This window comes from Procambarus clarkii, chromosome 80, assembly GCF_040958095.1.
Source record: "Procambarus clarkii isolate CNS0578487 chromosome 80, FALCON_Pclarkii_2.0, whole genome shotgun sequence".
NCBI lineage: Eukaryota > Metazoa > Arthropoda > Malacostraca > Decapoda > Cambaridae > Procambarus > Procambarus clarkii.
Window position 1 is genome coordinate 18594489 of NC_091229.1, and position 20658 is coordinate 18615146.

Below are 20658 nucleotides of genomic sequence, written 5' to 3' on the forward strand. Positions count from 1 at the left end.
GGACACAACAAATCGAGGAGAGGAGAGAAATGAGAGCACTCTGTCCAAAGATCAAGAAAGCTCAGGCAGTGCATGAGCAGGCTGGAGGTGAATAATGCACAAGAGAGCTTATGGAACGGAGCTGAAGAGACATCCGAACGCAAGCTGGAGCAGCTCCGCCAACGCCACTCGATAAGTAGTGACAATATTCAGCATGTGATGCCGGTCCTGAAAAAAAGCCAAGAAAGAGAGGACAAAACAACCGGAACCGAAACCAATGAGACCCTATGAAAAAAAAAAAGGAAATGGCGGAAAGACTGCCAGAGACTTCATACTGTCATTGAGAGGAAGATTGCAGGTAAGACACCATCAAAGAAGCCACCTGATCACCACATAAATGACGATACAACCACATCAAAAAGACCAGATGCGTAGAATAGGGAAAACCAATGAGGTACCTCACTGGCCCGACTTGTTGAAAGAGGCAGTCGTGGAAAAACTCGGGATTAGACAACGAGCAAGCAGCGCCTGAAACCAAGGCTGGACCAGCCACCATGGGGCCAGGAGAAGCCCTTGTCCCCGATAGGATTCGAGCTGAGCCAACACCTGGACCAGTAAATAAAGATGCAGGAACCTCCATCTTGACCAATCCTGCTGAAAAGCATTCAACGTGATGGCCTCGCAGTCGGCCACGTCGGCCACAACGCCGGGACCATGTCGACCCGAAGAGATCCACCTTCGGGTGCCCAAATGTCCAGTAAAGCCAAAGGAAAGAGGCATCGTCGACCGTCCACACTGTGGAAAGAGGAATGAAGTGTGACAGGCCGTCTGCCAGGACGTTGGAAACTTCCTGAATGGGAACAGTGCGGAAAACGAAACCCCGAGAACTCAGCAGAAAGCCACCCGAAGCGATCCGCTCCAAAGAGCCATAGACTGCAGAAACTCTCCCTGGTGGAAACAAGGAACTCCCAGGAAGCAGTATGAATGGAACCTGATCAAGGAGCCCCTAGGAAGCCGAATCTGCCACAGCACCTGTCACACAGTTGCAAACCCACTCACCGAGCTGAGAGTCTGACGGAAGTACAGAGCCCAGCGGCCCTGGCCAGCCTGGTGACTGCAGGTCACTAAGCTCCAGCCGATAGATGAAGCATCCATGAACACATTAAGCAAGGGACGGGAAAATTTGCCATGGCACCGAACCCTGAAAACCCCACAGGAAGCTACAACACAGCAATTGACACAAGGACCCCAGGGAAAGAACCCAACAGACGTGAGAGAGTGGTGAAATGGGCAGCCCGAAGGATACCAGAACAGCCACCAAAGTCAAACTCTGCCCAGCAGGTAAACCAGCATAGCAAAGGACAGGCTTACGCACACTGCACAAGCAACTGCCGAGAGACCCGGGGTCCCCTCAGCAACAACCGAATGCAGGACCACAGCCAGAGCAAAGCTGCTGGAGTGAGAGAGATGGACACCATTTAAGAATCCCCACCAGGCCCAGCCATGTCTGAACCTGGGAAGGAACCCACTGGGACTTCCACCAACACCAGGAACCCAAACCGGGCAAGCTGGGAAGAACCAGAACCCTGGCTAGCAGACTGGGAGGGAGCCCACACCAACCAGCCATCATGTTAGGTTGCCAGCCAAGAAGGCACCGGAACCTCAAAATGCCCCCTATCAGGGGAAGAGGAATCAAACTAAAAAAAAATTGGAGTCCAACACAAAGGCGAACCGGGTCTTGCAGCAGGCATACACCAAGGGGCCCCCCAACCCCCCCAAGAGGAATCCGAGAGGAAGAAAAGTTCCGAAAAGACGAATCTGAGAAACCCCAGGGCACCCGGAAACGAACATGGGGGCAGCCCAACCCACCAAAGTTGCCAGCGGAAAAATGCACCACGTCAACGAAAAGTTACAATAGTCGTCCATAAACATATTATGACACCTCAATAATACAACACCCTTACAAAATAGCACTACAGTTAAAACAGCCATAATCCAAACAGGCTCCCAAGGGTCGGGGGCTTGGGAGCTGGACTGGAGTACAAATGAAGGAGGTAAACTGGAGTACAAGCGGGAAACAAATCCCACAGGACCCCAGGTTGTAGGTGTCACCGACTCAACAGGCAGCATGATGGAGGCAGGACGGATGAACATCACCCTGATACAGGAGTAACGAACAACTTTCGACCTCGCCCAAGATGAGAGAGGACTTGAAGGCCATGTTTATAGTCACCCAGAGCCCTACGGTGTTTTCCAGGTCCCATAGGGGGAGGGAAACCCAGGCACTGAGCTAGGTAAGCTAGTTGAACCCTGCCTAATACCAGGCAAACTGACCACCAGTAGTAATCATGGAACCTCAAGGGCACCAGAGAAATACTACCAAACACAACCTAAGCAGACCTAATGGGAAGCTAGGCAGAACACCTCCAGAAGAAAGGGCTAGAAATAAAAGCAAAAAAAAAAAAAAAAAAAAATCCCAAACAAACAAACTGGATGCCAGAGAGAGACTATGGCTGCCAAGTGTGTGCCGACCACAGTGCGTACCGCCCAGCAACACACACTCCCTACCCAGGGCAGGACGGAAACCGAAGACCCCCACCCCACCCAAAGGGTGAGGCAAACGCCAAGCAACGGAGATCTCAACGGGAGTGAATCCCGAATGTTCCCGGGAAGATGACCCTGAGCATGCAAGGGTAATACTTAAAGGGCATCTAGCCCTAGATGCATGCAGCCCTGTGTACAGAAGAACACCTGGACACCACAACCACCCCTTAGCTGTAAGGGGGGCCTTATAGCTGAGTGGACAGCACTCAGGATTCGTAGTCCTAAAGTTCTGGGTTCGATCCCCGGTGGAGGCAGAAACAAATGGGCAGTTTCTTTCATCCTGATGCCTCTGTTCGCCTAGCAGTAAAATAGGTTCCTGGGAGTTAGACAGCTGCTACGAGCTACTTCCTGGGAGTGTGTAACAAAAAGGAGGCCTGGTTGAAGACCGGGCCGCGGGGACGCTAAGTCCTGAAATCATCTCAAGATAACCCCACATCTGGCACAGGCACACAGGGCAAAAAATCCAGACAGGAAAGCGAGGCCAGAGGTAACGTGTGCCCCCAGTGCACACCAGTCAAGAACTGGAGGGTTGAGCTGCCGGCTCGCCTGAACGGGCTTCCCCTATCCTGTCGGTGAAAGGGGTCCCCCCCAAGTGTTGGATGACAATGACGATTTGCTTGTTTATTTTTTTGGGGTGGGGGAGTTCTTTGGCTCCATTTGGATGTAGGTTGCAATTTTCACCAGTTGGAGGATTGTATTGTTATGCCTACCTTTCTGGGTGTATACCTCGGCCAATGGCAAACATGACATATTCTAAATGTAGTGCTCATATAGCCATTGCTCCCTGCACCTCTCTGAGGGGAGGGGGGCAGGTTCTGGCTTGTGGTCCCTGGTAGGTAGAGTTTCCGTAACTGATATCCCCAAACTAATATAGCACACATCAGTCTGAATAGCTTCAGGGAGCCGACAGGGCTCACCACAGAAAATGATCTAATAGTAATACTTTATTTCCCCACTTAAGGATTCCACCTTGTGCTACTAACTTATCCAGTACTGTTTTATCTAAAGCCTAACTCTTAAATAATTTCACATTATCACTTTCTTCCCATATAACTAATTTATATATAGTAGCCATTACACTACTTAATCATGTTAATTCATATATTACTGCTATTTCTCAATGTATACCTCAGTCAGTAACTTTATTTCTTCGTTTGAGATTGATTATGTACCATGAATCCTAAATATCACTGCAAATTCTCTGTTTGCATTAAAACTTGCCCAAAATGCTGTGTACTCACCTAGTTGTGCTTGCAGGGCTTGAGCTTTGGCTCCTTGGTTCAACCTCTCAATCGTCAATCAACTGATGTATAGATTCCTGAGCCTACTGGGCTCTATCATATCTACATTTGAAACTGTGTATGGAGTCAGCCTCCACCACATCACTTCCTAGTGCATTCCATTTACTAACTACTCTGACACTGAAAAAGTTCTTTCTAATGTCTCTGTGGCTCATTTGGGTACTAAGTTTCCACCTGTGTCCCCTTGTGTGTGTACCACCCGTGTCAAATAATGATGTGGTAATAATGACGACGTTAAATAATAATTACATGTTAAATAATGTGTATATAAGTGGCTTTGCAGGAATGTACCAATTAACCAACAAAACCAGCAATGACCCATTGTACCTCGGAATTAAACAAAAAAGTCATTACTTTGCAACATCTCAGCAGTCACCCCTTTATAATCCAGCATCGTTAGCATCTTTAAACAAAAGTAATTATCAAAAGAATCTTTAAACAAAAACAAAATAATGTATTTGCATTATCGGAGGCGTCCGAGAATGTGCGAGAAGCAGCACGACCCCCACCATGTGGATCTATCGTCATTCAAACGAACGGTCGCCATACAAGACGAATTGTCAGCGATCTGGGTGATTGTTACCCAAAATGCTCGCCATTTGAGGCGATTGTTACTCGAGGTTCTACTGTACATATATATTAACCATAAAGCTGTACTTGTATCCAACATGTCTGTGATGGCACAAAATGACAGCACGTGCTATCCAAATAAACTTGCCACCTTTATTGGAAGCAAAAAAAAAACACAATTTCCAACAAGAACCAGTTAGTGCTTTCTAACTTGGTACAATGATGCAGCTTTATATTACCAAAATAAAATACCCTTTAATTTACTTTTTCGGGTATAACACAAAAATCACGTATGGTTTAGCCCAACCACTTTGACTGGACGGTAGAGCAATGACCTCACTTCTTGCAGTTTGACATTCAATTCCAACCATCCAAGTGGTTGGGAGACCATTCCTTTCCTCTGTCCAATCCTAAATCCTTATCCTCCTCACTTTCATATGTTATGTATTTGTACTGGCTTAGTGCTTTCTCCTGATAATTACATTACATACACAAGGTTTAATATACAGTATTTTTATTACTGGTCTGATTGCCCTTAGTAGCATAATACCATCCTCTATTAAATCAGATTTCAATTAAATAATTGAAATCACTTTCTTGTACTAATAAACAGCATGCACTAACAGGATAAGAAAATTCATGATTAACTTTTAAGAAAATCTTTATGAGAAACTGGAACACATTAAGATGACTTCAGCTATTAAAAGACTGTTGCAGAGTGATCTAATAACTTCACACACAATTATTTCTTTATTAATAATCTATAAATTACAGTTTGTCTTAATATAACAGGTATGAAAATGGTGAAAGAGCTCAGTGGCTTAACCTTCATGGTGAATTACTGTAACTACGACACTAACCTCACAACGTTGATTTTCTATTCAAGACTGAAGATGAAAACAATAAAGGAGCAACTAATATATAAACAAAAAGAGGTAGATGATGCATGACCATGAATATCAACAACTCGAGTGCTATTTGAAAGCTAAACCTTGTCTGAATACAACCAAATACGGTATAGTCCAGCGAGGGTCCAAAAGGTTTCCCATCAGCTGGCCAAATATATGGCAAATGAGCCAAAAGCTGCATTAACCAACTCTATTCAATGCAAGGGCTGCTATATGATCCAGGCTAAAGTGAACACTTAACTGAAACCAATATAAGTTTTACGTATACAGTACTCTCTTTATAATTTCCTTGTCTTGAGCTGGCTATCCATATTAACTGTGGTGCAAGTACAGCCTATTGATATTTTCAGCTACAATAATTGTTTATTCCAACCATAAAAAAAAAGAAAGACTGGCCATATTAATATTTGAAGTAACAAGGAAGCATCACAACTAATCTGTATAGAATACAGTATACATTTTTCATGTGTTTTTAATACAAATCAGCAAGCATTCTAATGGAGACAATTTGTGATGAACAAACCACACACCAGAAGATGAGATGACGACATTTTGGCCCATCCTGGACCATTATCACAATCGACTTGATAATGGTGCAGGACAGACCGAAATGTCATCTCATCTTCTGGTGTCTGGTTTGGTCATCATATCTTCAGCCACGTTACTGTGACTCATCGTCTGCATAGCGAGACAATTTGTAAAACATAATACCTCTCATCGTTCGTCACTTACATTTTTTTTTTATCAGAGATAACGCGAGTAAGATATTGGGGAAATTATCAAATGAAAATGAACCAGTTATCAAACATATAGGAAGAATGCTGCATACTAAACTGAATCGAAGTTACAACCTTCATTGTCATGTGAATATTTTCACACTAGAAAAATAATTAAGTTAAATAAAAAGGTAACTTTTGTAAATAAGAATAATATCACATGTTTTCCATGAATTACAACCAATCCACGGAACGTATTACAAAAATAAATTATAGCTACATGGCACATAAAAAAAACTAAGTATATGAAAGATGCACAGAAAATGATCAAAAACACAGAATTCTTAACCCCCTTCATTAGGCGATGGGGAAGGGGGAGGGGAAGGGGGAGGGGAAGGGGGAGGGGAAGGGAAAGGGGAGGGAAAGGGGAGGGAAAGGGGAGGGGAGGACAGGGGCTTCAAGGCATAAGCATCATTCCAGGGAACAAGCAAAGATTTATTTTCCCCCTGCCACTAGATGTTCCATCTGATATTTGTCTGGGCAGTGACGAAGAGTGAAGAAATTGGGGAAAAACTATTTTGTGCCTTTATTGAAAATACTATTGAGAAGCTCTTGAGAAGATGAACAATTGGAAACAAACTAAAAGCTTCACAAATCTGTAAAACACAAATCATCTAACAAATTATATATTATACATATATAAAATAAAGTCCAATCTATTCAAATAGGCTAATTCACAACTGCAACTAAATTACCCCAAAAATAATTGTTTTTGTTGGAAACCTCTTGTCACATGCAAATGTTTAGGAGCCAGAAACTACAAAGATGTTACTAACATTTTATAAGCCAACAGAATGCCAATTGCATGTATTTGCCTGCACGTTTGTCAACTGAACACATCTCTTAATATTGTCTATTCTAAATGCATTGCTGTACTTTTGTCACTTGTACTTAATACCTATTGCTCGCTGGCAATCACGTATTTAATAATTAAAATTCATTACAGGATTTGATATCCTAGTTGTAAAATGCAAGACTTCATACTTGCACACACACAATACTAAGCATTTTGAATCCTAATCATTCATATCATGGGAGGAGAACATAGAGGGTGGGAGCTGGGGGGTGACTGGGGGTGCAGTCGTGTCCTTGAGGTAGTACTCCGAGAAGCTGATGTACACAGCCACACTTAGACCAACAATGGCAGCGATAACTGTGTTCTTCTGGAGGATGATGCACGTGGCTAACGTTAGGCCTGCGTATGTGACATAGCGTGCGAACGTCATGTGTTTGTCTCGAGCCTGCGCACTATTGTCTGTAACACACGCAGCCACCATCACGACAATATGGAATTAGGAGAAGAAAGTGTTTTTTTAAGTGCCTTATGCAATATACTATCCTTAAATGAAGTGAAAATGCATGGAGCATTTAACTGAGAATGAAATCTGCACAGAGAAATAATGATACTGTACTAGTACTTCATACAATCTATTGTAACTTATGACAGTCACAACATAGCAACAACCAGTAGAATGACAACTTTACAAAACTGATGCAAATCCTAAATTCTGCTGCTTTCTTGTTTTATAGCCTCTACATAAAAGGCAGAAAATAATAAAGTGGCAGATTCCAAATTTTGACAAACTTTAAAACCAAAAACGACCTTTACACAAAGTATTAACTCTTGGCTTATTTTAGTGGTCTCTTCCAAGGATTCATGAAGTTTGCCATCAAGGTACAAGTGTATATGTATGTAGAGCTTTCATCAAATAATAAGTTGTTTGCTCTGTGTATCATGAGTAATATAACTTTAAACATAAGATGAGCAGAAAAATAAGGCATTAGCTGGAGTTTTTATATGCCACTGTATCAGTGAGATGACAATTACATACAAATTTAATGTTCATATTATTTAAAAATAATTGACCCCTGTAAAATAAGGGGGATTTATAAATACAAAATGTTAATAGTTTATAAAATTAGAAATGTAACCAAAATATGTGCTATGAATTTGACTATGTATTGACAGGTGTATTCATGCAAAAACAGATGAACATTTAAGTAGCACAGCCACAATGCTAAATTGGTTGTCTTCTGTGTTTGCTTGTACATATGCACCTTCCACAAGTTTTAAACTGCGGTACTGTATGTATATCCAAATACAGGAAGGAATGCCATCACAGCCTAACACATTTAGGTCATTAATCTTAACTGGTAAATAAGGAAATTACCTAGTTTGATAAGATTCTGTGGCACGCTGCATCTTATATTTAGAAACAAAACGTTAACTTCTAGTTTAAATACACCAAAATTAGAGGAGCAAGACTATTATTATTTATGACAAATTCCTTTCAATAGACAGACATTCAGGCAAATGAATAGATAGAATTTTCTCTTGATTCAAAATTTGTTTATTATCGTTTCACAGAATCAACAACATAACTCGGGAGACAACTGATTTCCCACCATTCTTTTCCCTACAAGTTCTAGCTTTCTCCCTCCACTAGTTACGTTACTAGGTCCAAGAGAGGCCATACTAACATTTTGTAGTGTGACAACATTTAGAACAATGCTCAAGGAATATGTATTGTATTTTTTATTAAAATACTATGTTGAGTGAGTATTTGGTAGAACTGCTGCTTTGGTAAAATTTAATATAACTTTAGAAAAAGGCATGTGTGAAAGTGCAAAGCACTGACCAAAAACTCTCTGCTTCTTCAGCTCATACCAGGGGTAGCGAAGGTAATGACAAGCCTTGTAATTACCACAGTGAAGTTACAGAATGAGAGCTGCACTTGTGGTTTCCCATCTTCCCCATAATCTTTCTCGTGTAACTTTTTGAAACTACTGATGGTTTTGTCATCCACACCACCACCTCACTAAATTACTCCGACTGTCTACAAATCTGTTCGCATAAGAGAAATTGTATGTTTTTTTGGTACCTTTGTTTCTTTAGCTTGAACCTGTGGCTTCTTGTCAATTGTGATTGTGTTATTTGTGTGGGTACATGAATATAAGAAAATAATGCAAAACATGAATTAACATGTGGAGCAATACTGATACAGTACTCGAGCAAGAGAAAATACATCACATGAAGTTAAAGGCAAATTAATTATAAAAAAAACAGAGAAGCCAACATGACTAGTTATAATTGAAGGGAGGGCAGTGAAGGCTCCATACTTTAATTGAGACTGGAGAGGGATCAACTAGGCCTATCACTGAAAAACTGTCTACAAGTGCTTGAAAGAATGGCAAGCAAGAGGGTAAAGTATTAACTTTTTTTTACACAAATGTATATCAAGACACATTGTGGGTGGAAGTGACCAGTTGAGTAATTAGCTGCATGACCCGAGGTCATGTAACAAAAACAATGAAAATAAGGAGAGATAATGATAATGAGGGCAGCAAGACCAAAGGAACGAATAAGGAGACAAGAATGAGTACAGAATAAATAATTAAACAAAGGACCTTCAGAGGAAGTGGAACAGCCACAAGTATTACCACCAATGAGCTCAAGAGACAATACAAGAATTTGACAGTAGCCAAACAAAAAGTAAGAAAGCAAGAAAGAAACAAGAGAGAAAAATATCGAGTAGATCAAGGAACTCAAGATTGAAAAAGAAATTCTGGCTAAAAATGTAGACAATGCACGAAATGCAGGGCAGGAAAACAAGATTGTGCAAAAGCATTCAGGGTTGCCAAGACAGTAGCTGAGAGAGAGGTAGGGAGAGAAACAAAGAAGTCATGAAAAATAGAGATGGCATAATAAGGCAGAGTAATTAAGAGTTTAACCCTCGACCAGTCCTCAAAAGCTCCTCTCAAGTCCCTAGTCCAGTCCCCCCACAACCCCAGTCCAGTCCCTTCACAACCCCAGTCCAGTCCCCCATAACCTCTAGACCAGTCCCCCCACAACCCCAGTCCAGTCCCCCCACAACCCCAGTCCAGTCCCTCCACAACCCCACTCTATAAGGACATCTGCTGGGCATTTTTACTCATCCTAACTAACGAAGAGGGGGGAAGGGAAGAGGATAAATGTAACAATCTCTGGGAATTAGTAAGCCTCCTCAGAGGACAGCGATAATACATGTGTGTTAAAGGTTACTCAAAAGAGTTTTCAGGACATGCCTTGCTTATAAAAAATCTCGGACTTCATACTGTAAGAGCATTTATATGGGATAAAAGGGTTTTTGAAAACGAGAGCTTCTGAAAGCTTCCAGTGCTGATTAAATCATTGGTACACAGCATCATCCAAATACTCATAAGAGCTGTCAATGCTCTTGTGTTTTAATATGGGGGATACTAATGGGATATTAAAAGTATCAACACAAGACAGAACACAAAACAATGGGTCAAAATTGGATAAGTTTAGATTTAGGCAAGACCTGGGTAAATACTGGTTTGGTAACAGGGTTGTTGATTTGTGGAACCAATTACCGCATAACATAATAGAACGAGGATCCCTTGATTGTTTCAAGTGTTGGTTAGACATATACAGTAGAACCTCCTGCGAAAATATATTATATATATAATGTGTTATTACTTGTTCACTGTCAGTCAATGTTTTAAACTCTACTTCCACCTGTTATGGATGAGTAGCAGGGAAAGTAAATCACTGGCTGATCAAAAATTGGCATGAAGACAGACAATAATAAAATTGCCATAAATCACAATACTCTACTGTATAGTAATTGCAGCAATTCTGGCCTCACATACAGTGACTCATTCACACAGCTCACAGGTTTAACCCTTAACATGCTCGGGGTCTAATATCCTGCTATCCACACAGGCGCATGTCATTTTGAAAAAAAAAAAATTTTTTTTTTTTGCTAATCTGTTAAGTTCTGTTCACTGATCACGGGAAAAATAAAAAAAAAATTCTATTGTACTTACTTTTGTTGCAATAGAGCCGAGAAGCTCGGTGATGACGTCACAATCTGCATGTTCGCTCATGCAGTACACGCCCGGGAGATGTTGCGCGCGGTCCTCAAACAGCCAGAGTTGCCACAAATATATTTTCGCGCTATTTATTTACAATGTCTAAGCGCATTTTATCTAATTTTTTTTCACTAATTGTGTTTCAAATACTGTTTGAACATATTTTGTATCAATAATTGTTGCATATTTGAGTATACACAGGCGCACACAAATGTTTTCAATTACGGCAATATAATATGTCATTACAGTCTATTATATTGTATGTTCTGCTTATATTTGTATATATTTACACACACGCACACGCTATCTGCTTATATGTTTACATATTTACACACTCGCACACGCTATACACACTTTGAAGCACACTTAGAAGATTTCTAGACTGTGGTAGTCATTGAAGCAGTCCAATAGTCATTTATTGCATGTTTGTGACAGTGCTTCATCAACAAACAGAGTGCCAAAAACACATACATTTCCGCCACTGTGGTATTTTTCCAACGCTGCAGTCGTGAAAATTCTGTGATTTCCCTCTCAATCAGGTAAGCAGCATGCAGGTTCGTTTGGTGTACAATGTATTCCATGAGTGGTTCATCATAGAATGCTGTAAAATATTCCATCTCAGCCATGTCCTCACCTTGATTAGGGAAAAGGTTTGTAATCCCTACATCTTTATCGTCAAAGTGAGGAATATTAGGAATAAAATCGTCACCATCACTCCACTCAAGTACACCAGGCGTCCTGCGAGATGCAGAGGAAAGACGGCGAGGAAGCGATGCATACCGGCGACCAGGAGCTGAATACCGTCTGCGAGAAGCACGGCGGCTACGTGCACGTGAGGTGGGTGCACGTGAGGTGGGTGCACGTGAACACGAGGGTCTTGGTCCCTCATGTGGTGCCATGCGGTGGCGCTTGGCCGGGCGAGATGCTGCTGACGCGACAATTTCTCGCCCAGTTACACCACTGGTACCAGCCACAGGCTCAATAAAAATTTGATCTGAGTCACTAAACCCAGAAAAGGAGTCACCTCCCTCTGACTCGTCACCCTCAAACAGAAAATATCCACAGGAACTGTGAGGTCGTGGTAGAATTGGGGTAGAAAATGGGCGAGGAGGCATGGGAGAGCGAATAGGCCTCGCCATGGCATGGCGGTCATTCTCACTTTCACTGCTGCTGCTGCTATCACCCGACAACTGTGTATAATCCTCATCGTTGTCTGAATCGTCAAACACACTTTCTTCACCTTCAGAGAATAATTCGTGGGCTATTTGCTCTGGGGTGAGGGACTGAGTGGTGCGTGCCCGTGAGGCGTTTGACCGTGCGCTCGCCATGGTGACTCTCGCTAAACTGAGGCCTCCCATGCCATCGAATCGTGAGCTGGATTTTTTTTCAAAATGGCCGCTGTTTACTAGAGCCCCTGGGCAGCGTATGGGACCCCCAGCTACACCGCGGGCCATTCAAATCGTGCGCGGTACCCATACACTTCATATGAAGTGAAGCGCAGTTGACTGGTAAAACGATTTACACTTCATATGAAGTGATGCGCACTTTAAGGGTTAAATAGCTTACCTTCACAATCATCAGTTTCGTAGAAGTTACGCCGATTCTTTTTACGACAACTGCACACGGTATATATATGCAGATCATGCAATCAGACATGCTTACATGAATCGTGCTAAGTGGCACATGAAGTGAACACAGATGGGTGAGCGGGTCAAGTTGATGACAGGCAGCAGCTGGTTGCTACGGCTGAAGCATGGTTACAGGTGTGTCTGTTGACTGGGTAACGCATGGCCATGTGGGTGACTAACACTGGTGGTTCAAGTGAGAAAACAGTGGCGGCTATAGTCTCTCGGTTCTTCCTTCTAAACTTTGCTTTAGGGTCCTTCACTGAGATTACTTTAGATTACACACAACATTCGCTGAAAACTATTTCTGTATCTTGGTATACAGATAATTTAGATATCACACGATCATGGGCCATGCTTCTCACAGTCCTGTATATGTCTACAGTATATATGTCTACAGTATATGTCTATACTGTACATTCATTCCACTTAATTTGACGAAACGTTACAAAGCAGGAGTCTGGCCGCTTGCAAGAACTTGAAAAGAATTTGACACTGTAATAATTTTACAGCCAAAGGACATGGACGATGTGTTTCTAGCTAGTGGCTGCTAAATAAAACCACACACATCTTATGGCTGATGTCCTTGGTGGGAACGCTTGACTTTGGTGTGGAAGTAATTACTATTCAGATCCAGCCCTTGTCTCCGAGATTACACAATCAGCAATCGGCTATTTGATGGTTTTTAGGCATACTGGGACATTTGAGGCTAATCCATGGTCACATAAGGCTTGTGTTATGGCCAAATCACCAATCATAGGTTACCCATTGTGGGTGAACTGACCTTTTAATCTCCTCTGTACTGCCCGAGGCAGAATGGACCAGCAGTAGCTCCCAAGATGACCACTGCATGGTACTTGTTTCTACAATGGAACTGCTGCACTACTACTCTCTCTTCACTGGCTAAATCCACGACAACCCTTATGACATTATGCTGCTCATAACATAGACTGTCATTAGACACAAAACAAGTTAAGTTTTAGTCCAGTAATATGAAAGACTTCATGCACTTGCCCTGTGCATTGTGGGCATTGTGATAATTTACCAACTTGAGTGCACGTGCAGATGCTCTGCAACATGCTACTTCCATGGGATCTACCTTCACGTTAGCCCTGGTAGCAAGTCAATGTAATCACAGCTAGCTTTGACAAGTTTATTTTATTTCATAACTGTACTGCACTTACCTCAAGTACTTCAATATGTAGAAATCAACAGCAATGGTAACATAATACATGATAAACACAACTGCACAAAGAATTTAAGAAAACAGCAGGCAAGCATCAAGAGAGCATTACATACTCTAATTGAAGACAGGGTGTCAGTTTTATGCAAAAATCTATTATATCTTGAGGTTATCTTGAGATGATTTCGGGGCTTTAGTGTCCCTGCGGCCCGGTCCTCGACCAGGCCTCCACCCCCAGGAAGCAGCCTGTGACAGCTGACTAACTCCCAGGTACCTATTTACTGCTAGGTAACAGGGGCATCAGGGTGAAAGAAACTCTGCCCATTGTTTCTCGCCGGCTCCCGGGATCGAACCCGGGACCACAAGATCACGCGTCCAGTGTTCTGTCCGCTCAGCCACCGGCTCATTACATTTATAGAACAGTCCTTCAGAATTAGATAAAAGAACTGATGCCTTGCATTTAGTAACAATGTTGAATGAAATCTAAATGTGGATTTGTAGGTGACAAATCATCGCTCTCCTTCATTACAATATTGACATATTTGACCTTGAACTTGTGACATATTGCACCACAGAATAAAATCAGAAGTAGTTGTCTCATACATTTAACACAAGTTAACATGGTTCATGACCCTTGACGGTGGAACTGCAAACAGTGAGCTAGGCGGAACGACAGTTGGACGGAAGTAGTCACTAACATCTTTCAAAAATTAAACCATAGAAGATACACCTCATAATTAAGTAGATAATAATAATATATTTACAAAATTAATGCTACCAAAATTTTGATACAAGGTTTAAGTATCTAGGATATGTGATAATACTGAAATTTCAGGCCAGGGTCCCACACGGCAATTTGACTTTCATAACGATTAAAAACTAAAAATATTGTCAGACTGCAGAAACCATTACACAAATATTCATGGAAAAAAATAAGAGGCATGCAAATAGTGTGTTGCATCATGTGATGGGGAAAAATATATTAAAAATACACCAATAAATGTACTAATCTACAAACACAGCTAACCAAATAAAATCCATCATGCCAAAAATTGTATCTACAGCATACATAATAGCCTTCTACTCACCAACACACATGTCCTTATCTAACACGTGTCCCTCAGCACATTTTTCACACATGTCGGGGCCATCGCCTGTGCACCCATTACATGCCTTATCACATTCTGAAACAAATAATAGAGTAAAATCTAGATTTGATACAATGTTGTTATAAATACAGTATCATCTTATGCTAGATAAAACTTGACACCATTATTTTTGTTCAAGAACTTCTTGATCGCAAATGAAGTGGCATGGAGATTTATTGGCAGCAAGAGTATGGAAACTGAACTACACACATTAGCCGAGGTTTCGTCGACAATTCATTAAATTGTTTTAAATTCTTAAAAGCTGAAAAATCAATACTTTATACAAGTTTAAACAAGGTTAAAATTATTAATAATTTGAAGAAAACTATGGAGCGAATATTACCAGCACTAATAGGAAAATATATCAAAGACCATTGTCCAAAAATTAACAAATTCAGTTATGTGGTTACTTCCACCATTTACTCAAAAACAATGAATGCAAATTCACTTGGGTTACCTGAATTCAGATTACCGAGCCCATACAGAAGACAAAAGAAATTGTAAATCTGCACCAAATTTTTATTCAGAGGGATGCACCAACGTAATTGAACTTTTTATGGACTAACCTAAGCAGGTGTATGTTCCTTCATTGTTCACACAAAACTGGCTTCTTTTGCAAGGTGATTTGTTGAAGGCACACTCATTGACGTCCAAACAACCTTTCTCCGTGTCCATAAGCCATCCTGCCTTGCATGCCACACAAGATTTCTGACCAGGCTGAAATGGAAGGAACTCAAGTCACAATAAAGTGGCTGAAATATGCTGACCCAACCACACACTAGAAATTGAAGGGACGACAACGTTTCGGTCTGTCCTGGACCATTCTCAAGTGTAGGGATATTTTTTTATTAAGCTAATCTTCTCCGAATCCATACCATACAAAAATTTCATACAGCACTATCAAAATAAGAATTAGAAACAATGTGAGAAACCCAAAATACACACACCTTCACTATAACTTTCACCTAAGATTATAAACTAGTTTGTCATTGCATTTTCTATTAATCTTTTTCATCAACTCAAATTATTCATTGCGGCGAAGTTTGTTTTCTTCACAGACTTTCACAAACTTTCTGAAGTTTGTTTTTTACCTCACAGATATCTAGCCAAAGCACACTTACTCTAGGATAAGTAGATAATAAACTAGATGAGAGCTTAGCAGGCACAGGTAATGGTCACTGTACTCTAGTGTAATAACAATTTCCAAGCCAAAAAAAAATATAAATTTGTTTGCAAATCTATTAGTAAACAACCTAAACTTATTGACAGTAATTGCAAATCACATATTTATTACACTAATTTCAACACAAAATCAACACCCATACACTTAACAAATCCAACCAAGTTGAAAATGTATTAAATATGAACATGCCATAACTTTTCAGGTTAAGCCTCACACACAGAAGACTACACACAATTGCTTTATATCCAGATCCGCAGTTTCAGATGGGATTCATAGCAGTATCCGTGGTGCAACCCGTTCTCGCACTTTCGTATAGTCAATATTGACTTATTAAATACGTGCATATGTGACATATTAAACATACTAGTTTACCTTGAAAAGCTTCATAGAAAACACCGACCTTACCTAACCTTCTTAGTATGTTAAGATAAGCATCTTATTGCTTCGTAATTACAATTATTACTTAACCTATTATAGGTATAGGTTATAATTACAATTATATAATTGTATAAATAATTGTAATAATATAATTGTAATTACTTCGTAATTACAATTATTACTTAACCTATTATAGGTATAGGTTAAGTAATAATTGTAATTACAAAGCAATAAGATGCTTATCTTAACATACTAAGAAGGTTAGGTAAGGTCGGTGTTTTCTATGAAGCTTTTAAAGGTAAACTAGTATGTTTAGTATGTCACATATGCACATATTTAATAAGTCATTATTGACTAAGAAAGTGCGAGAACGGGTTGCGTGGTGTAGTAGTAGTATGACACTCACCAGGCATTTCGCGAGCTCTTTGGCCTGGGTTCATATCCTGGTCGGGGAGGATTTACCGAGCATAAATCCTTAACTGTGGTCTCTGTTTACCCAACAGTAAAATGGGTACCTGGTTGTTAAATGATTTGGCATATTTCAGGGAACATAGGATTAAGGACTTGCCCGAAACACTATGCATGCTAGTGACTGTACGAGAATGTTAGAACTCTTGTATATAAATAACGAAAATATTTGCAATCCACTGCAGTATTCCCACACAATAAGACCAAATTCCTTCTAAAAAGAGTAACCGTGTTATATTTTGGCAACAAATAAGTACGCACCCTCGATTATATGTTTTGTTTCTGGCATAGTTTGAAAACTGAACATTTCATTAATGCAAGACATGGATACTGAAACATTATGCCACTTACTCCACTGCATGGGCCATTACAGGACTTGTGGCACTCTTCACACAGGAGTTTCGTGTCATCTTTGTACGCCTCATAGTAGCCGTAACTACACGAGTCACACATGTCGCCCTTGTAACCTGGATTGCAAGAACAATCTCCGCTGCCTTTCCTTGTTCCTGCACCCTGTAAATGTTATTTTATGATAAAATGTTTAGGCCAAGGCAATGATTAGTACAAAATAGTTATTCAATATTACACCCTTAAGTGTGTTTTTTAACTAAATTATTGAATATATGACAGCTTGTAGCCTACAGTCTGTTCAAAATAAAATAAAAGTGTGTTTTAGTCATGCTTATAAACTAATAAGGTCAAATTCTAGGATTATATTTGGGTCAACTCGAGGGGGGTATTGAATGATGCATCACTTGAGGCAAGAGGATAATGAACATCATGATGATAATAGCACTGAACCAATAGGTAGAGAGCCAGTTATAGTGATAACCTTGTGTTGTGTTCCAATAAGGAGACCACACTTAAAATTCCTCACAATAGTCAAAGATAGACTTGTTTGTGTAGAAGTTACGCAAGGCTTCGAGTCTTCGCCGATGGAAATGGTTCATAAACCCCTGGGATGCAACCCAAAAATTGCACTGTTGGGCCTTTTTTGAGTGGGATGCCAAGGGTCTCCAGTGACTGTCCAATCTTATCAAATATGTTACAAGTTAAATGCAATATTTTAAGCATGGATCCCTTAGCAAGTCTGACAACCAGAATTTAGTACCAATCAAAAAATATTAAAACCTTTCTTAAAGTTTGTGCAATAAGAATGTTGAAGCAGATATGCGAGGCGTATAAAAGGCAATCAAAATAATTTTTATATAGAAATTAACTTTGAAACTGCACACAACACGAGTCGTTTCATCAGTGGTGCTTACAACCACCAGATTTTTTTATATATATATTTATTCTAGCAATATTAAGAAGAAAAAATTGTTTTAATAAATTTTTTGGGTCCGCACCACAGGAGTGTCACATAGGTGCACAGTGCAGCGGTTAAGTGTCTGCTTCCTTCAAATTCACTCACACACATTTTCTTTTCTAGTCATCATCATCTATTTGTTCAACATGAACAAACCAATTTGAATGATTCTCCTCAGTCTTGCAACTTCTTTGTATTTATATTTTACACAATGGCATTTGTATTTCTTAGTCCATTTTTTTAAAACTACATATGGCTTTTTATTTGATTATTTTTACTGCTCAAATTCATTTTTTTTTTTCAAGTTCTCAGCACACAACCATCGCTTATCTATTTACAGTATAAGGATAGGTAATATTATATCTTCATGCAGCCCTCTGGTTTCATCTCTTTAGCGAAGGAAGCTTATAGGTTTATTTGGTGAGCGAGTGTTGGAGTACGGGGAATCGAGTGTGAACAATGTATACAACATGGTTAAGAACAGGGATAGAGGGCAGCCATTTGAAAGGAGGTACTGTACACCAGGGAGCCAGATTCACAAATCAGTTACGCATGTACTTACGAACGTGTACTGTACATCTTTCCTCAATCTTTGATGCCTTTGGTTACATTTATTAAACAGTTTACAAGCATGAAAACTTCCCAATCAACTCTTGTTATTGTTACAGCCTCTTGGTGCTTCGGAGCTCATTAACCATTTAATTGTAAACAAAGCTGCTATGATTGAGAAAAGATGTACAGGTTTGTACGTACTTGTTTAACTGCCTCGTGAATCTGGCCCCAGGTCTTGTGAAAGGGTGAGATGCTGCTTTTCAGTGTTTATATATGATGCCTTAGAGAATGGATGCTAAAATTAATAGATGAATGCCACTTTTTGATCACTACATTCACAATACTGTATATAAATACACTTTTTCTCCAGTCTGGTGCTTCCTAACCCATAAAAGTGAGCACTAGTTGTGATAATTATGACATTCCACTTTTACATAGCTACAACTCTTCCAACTGTTACAACTACAACTATTAGCTATAGCATTTACAAGAATTATTCAAATGAAATGAATCATTCCTAAAACCAAGCCAAACAACATATCAAAACTGCTTTTATAATGTTTTTATTTTAAAAAATTATGCTTTAATTACTTGATGTTCCTATATTTTATATATTATACAGTTCAGTAGATCAATAAAAAATAATTAACCAGCAATTCCCAATACACTTATTCCCAAAGTCAAGTTTGCTATTAAGTGTTTGCATGTAAACTACAAATTCATTTTTTCTGCAGTAACAATAAAATACCAAACAACAATAATGTACCTTACACTTGCCATTCCCACTACAAGGGTTGTCTATACCCCCTTTGCACGGTAGGCACCGCGGCCCATAATGATTGGCGGGACAACACACTCGTAGGGTATCGATACACAGCCACGTGTGTAGGTCAGGCTGTGTCTCTTGCTCCCGGAACCACCAATCTTCCAGCAGTCCCTCGTGTGCCTCTGCACCAGCTTCACACTAGCCAAGAATGCATACAATTAAAGTTACCAAAACGTACAGCATGCGAGGTTTGAGGTGTTGATGAATGCCATCTATAAGAGTGACGTTATAGATGTCTTGCATAAACCTAAATTGCATGTGTATATAGACAAATTGTAAAACTCTCTTTAGAGAAAATATATACTATGTATAAAGATGGAAAAATATATACCTATGTACTGTATTATTCATTTGTGAAGAGAATACCCCAAAATTTTGGGAAAAAAAAAAAAATTGTGAAGTATTTTAAAGTTAGGAATGGGACTGGAATCAATCAATCCTGGATTTTTGAGTTGACAACAGTGATGTGTAACTATTTTATAACACACTCCATGACTGGTCTCACTTGTATGTCTGTTACTCATCAACGTGTGGGACCGTGCAGGACCAGATGAGGTGTAATGAATATGGGAGCCTGAGGGCTGTACCAAGCAACAGCCTTTACATCTTGTCATCACAAGACAAACCTGGCCCCAGACTTTGGCTTCAAGAGAAGAACTCTCAGAACCCACTTCAGGTACATTCCAGGTGTATATTGTACTCATTTTATTTGTTAATTGCTGTTAAAAACTTGAGAACCCATCAAATGCAATTTACGTGCAAGTGGTATTGATTATAAGCAATGTTGTTTAATGACATGAATTGAAATATGGAAACAATTGGTTTTTAACTTTGTGAAATGCAATGTCACCAAACACAAGGTTTTCCGGGAACGTAACCTTTTTGTTCAGCATTGGATGCCAATCATTACAAATAAATAAATAAATAAAAACTACATACTCCCTTTTATGTTCTATACCACAAAGTTTGTCGT

The 20658-nt window shown here is 40.0% G+C and overlaps 1 protein-coding gene across 5 annotated transcripts in view; it reads right to left on the minus strand.

Moving 5' to 3' along the window:
• Positions 1-20658, minus strand: part of Creld (Cysteine rich with EGF like domains) — a 28575-nt gene that overhangs the window by 4713 nt on the left and 3204 nt on the right. For 4 of the 5 annotated variants that reach the window (XM_045727834.2, XM_069314858.1, XM_069314857.1 and 1 more), the window contains exons 4-7: positions 19626-19823; positions 17350-17511; positions 15536-15686; positions 14910-15005 (exon numbers count right to left, since the gene is read on the minus strand). In XM_045727834.2, the coding sequence (XP_045583790.2) occupies positions 14910-15005; positions 15536-15686; positions 17350-17511; positions 19626-19823 (607 nt within the window). Of the gene's footprint in view, positions 1-5097; positions 7394-14909; positions 15006-15535; positions 15687-17349; positions 17512-19625; positions 19824-20658 lie in introns of those variants that run through there. The other variant, XM_045727832.2, reaches the window with a different exon arrangement.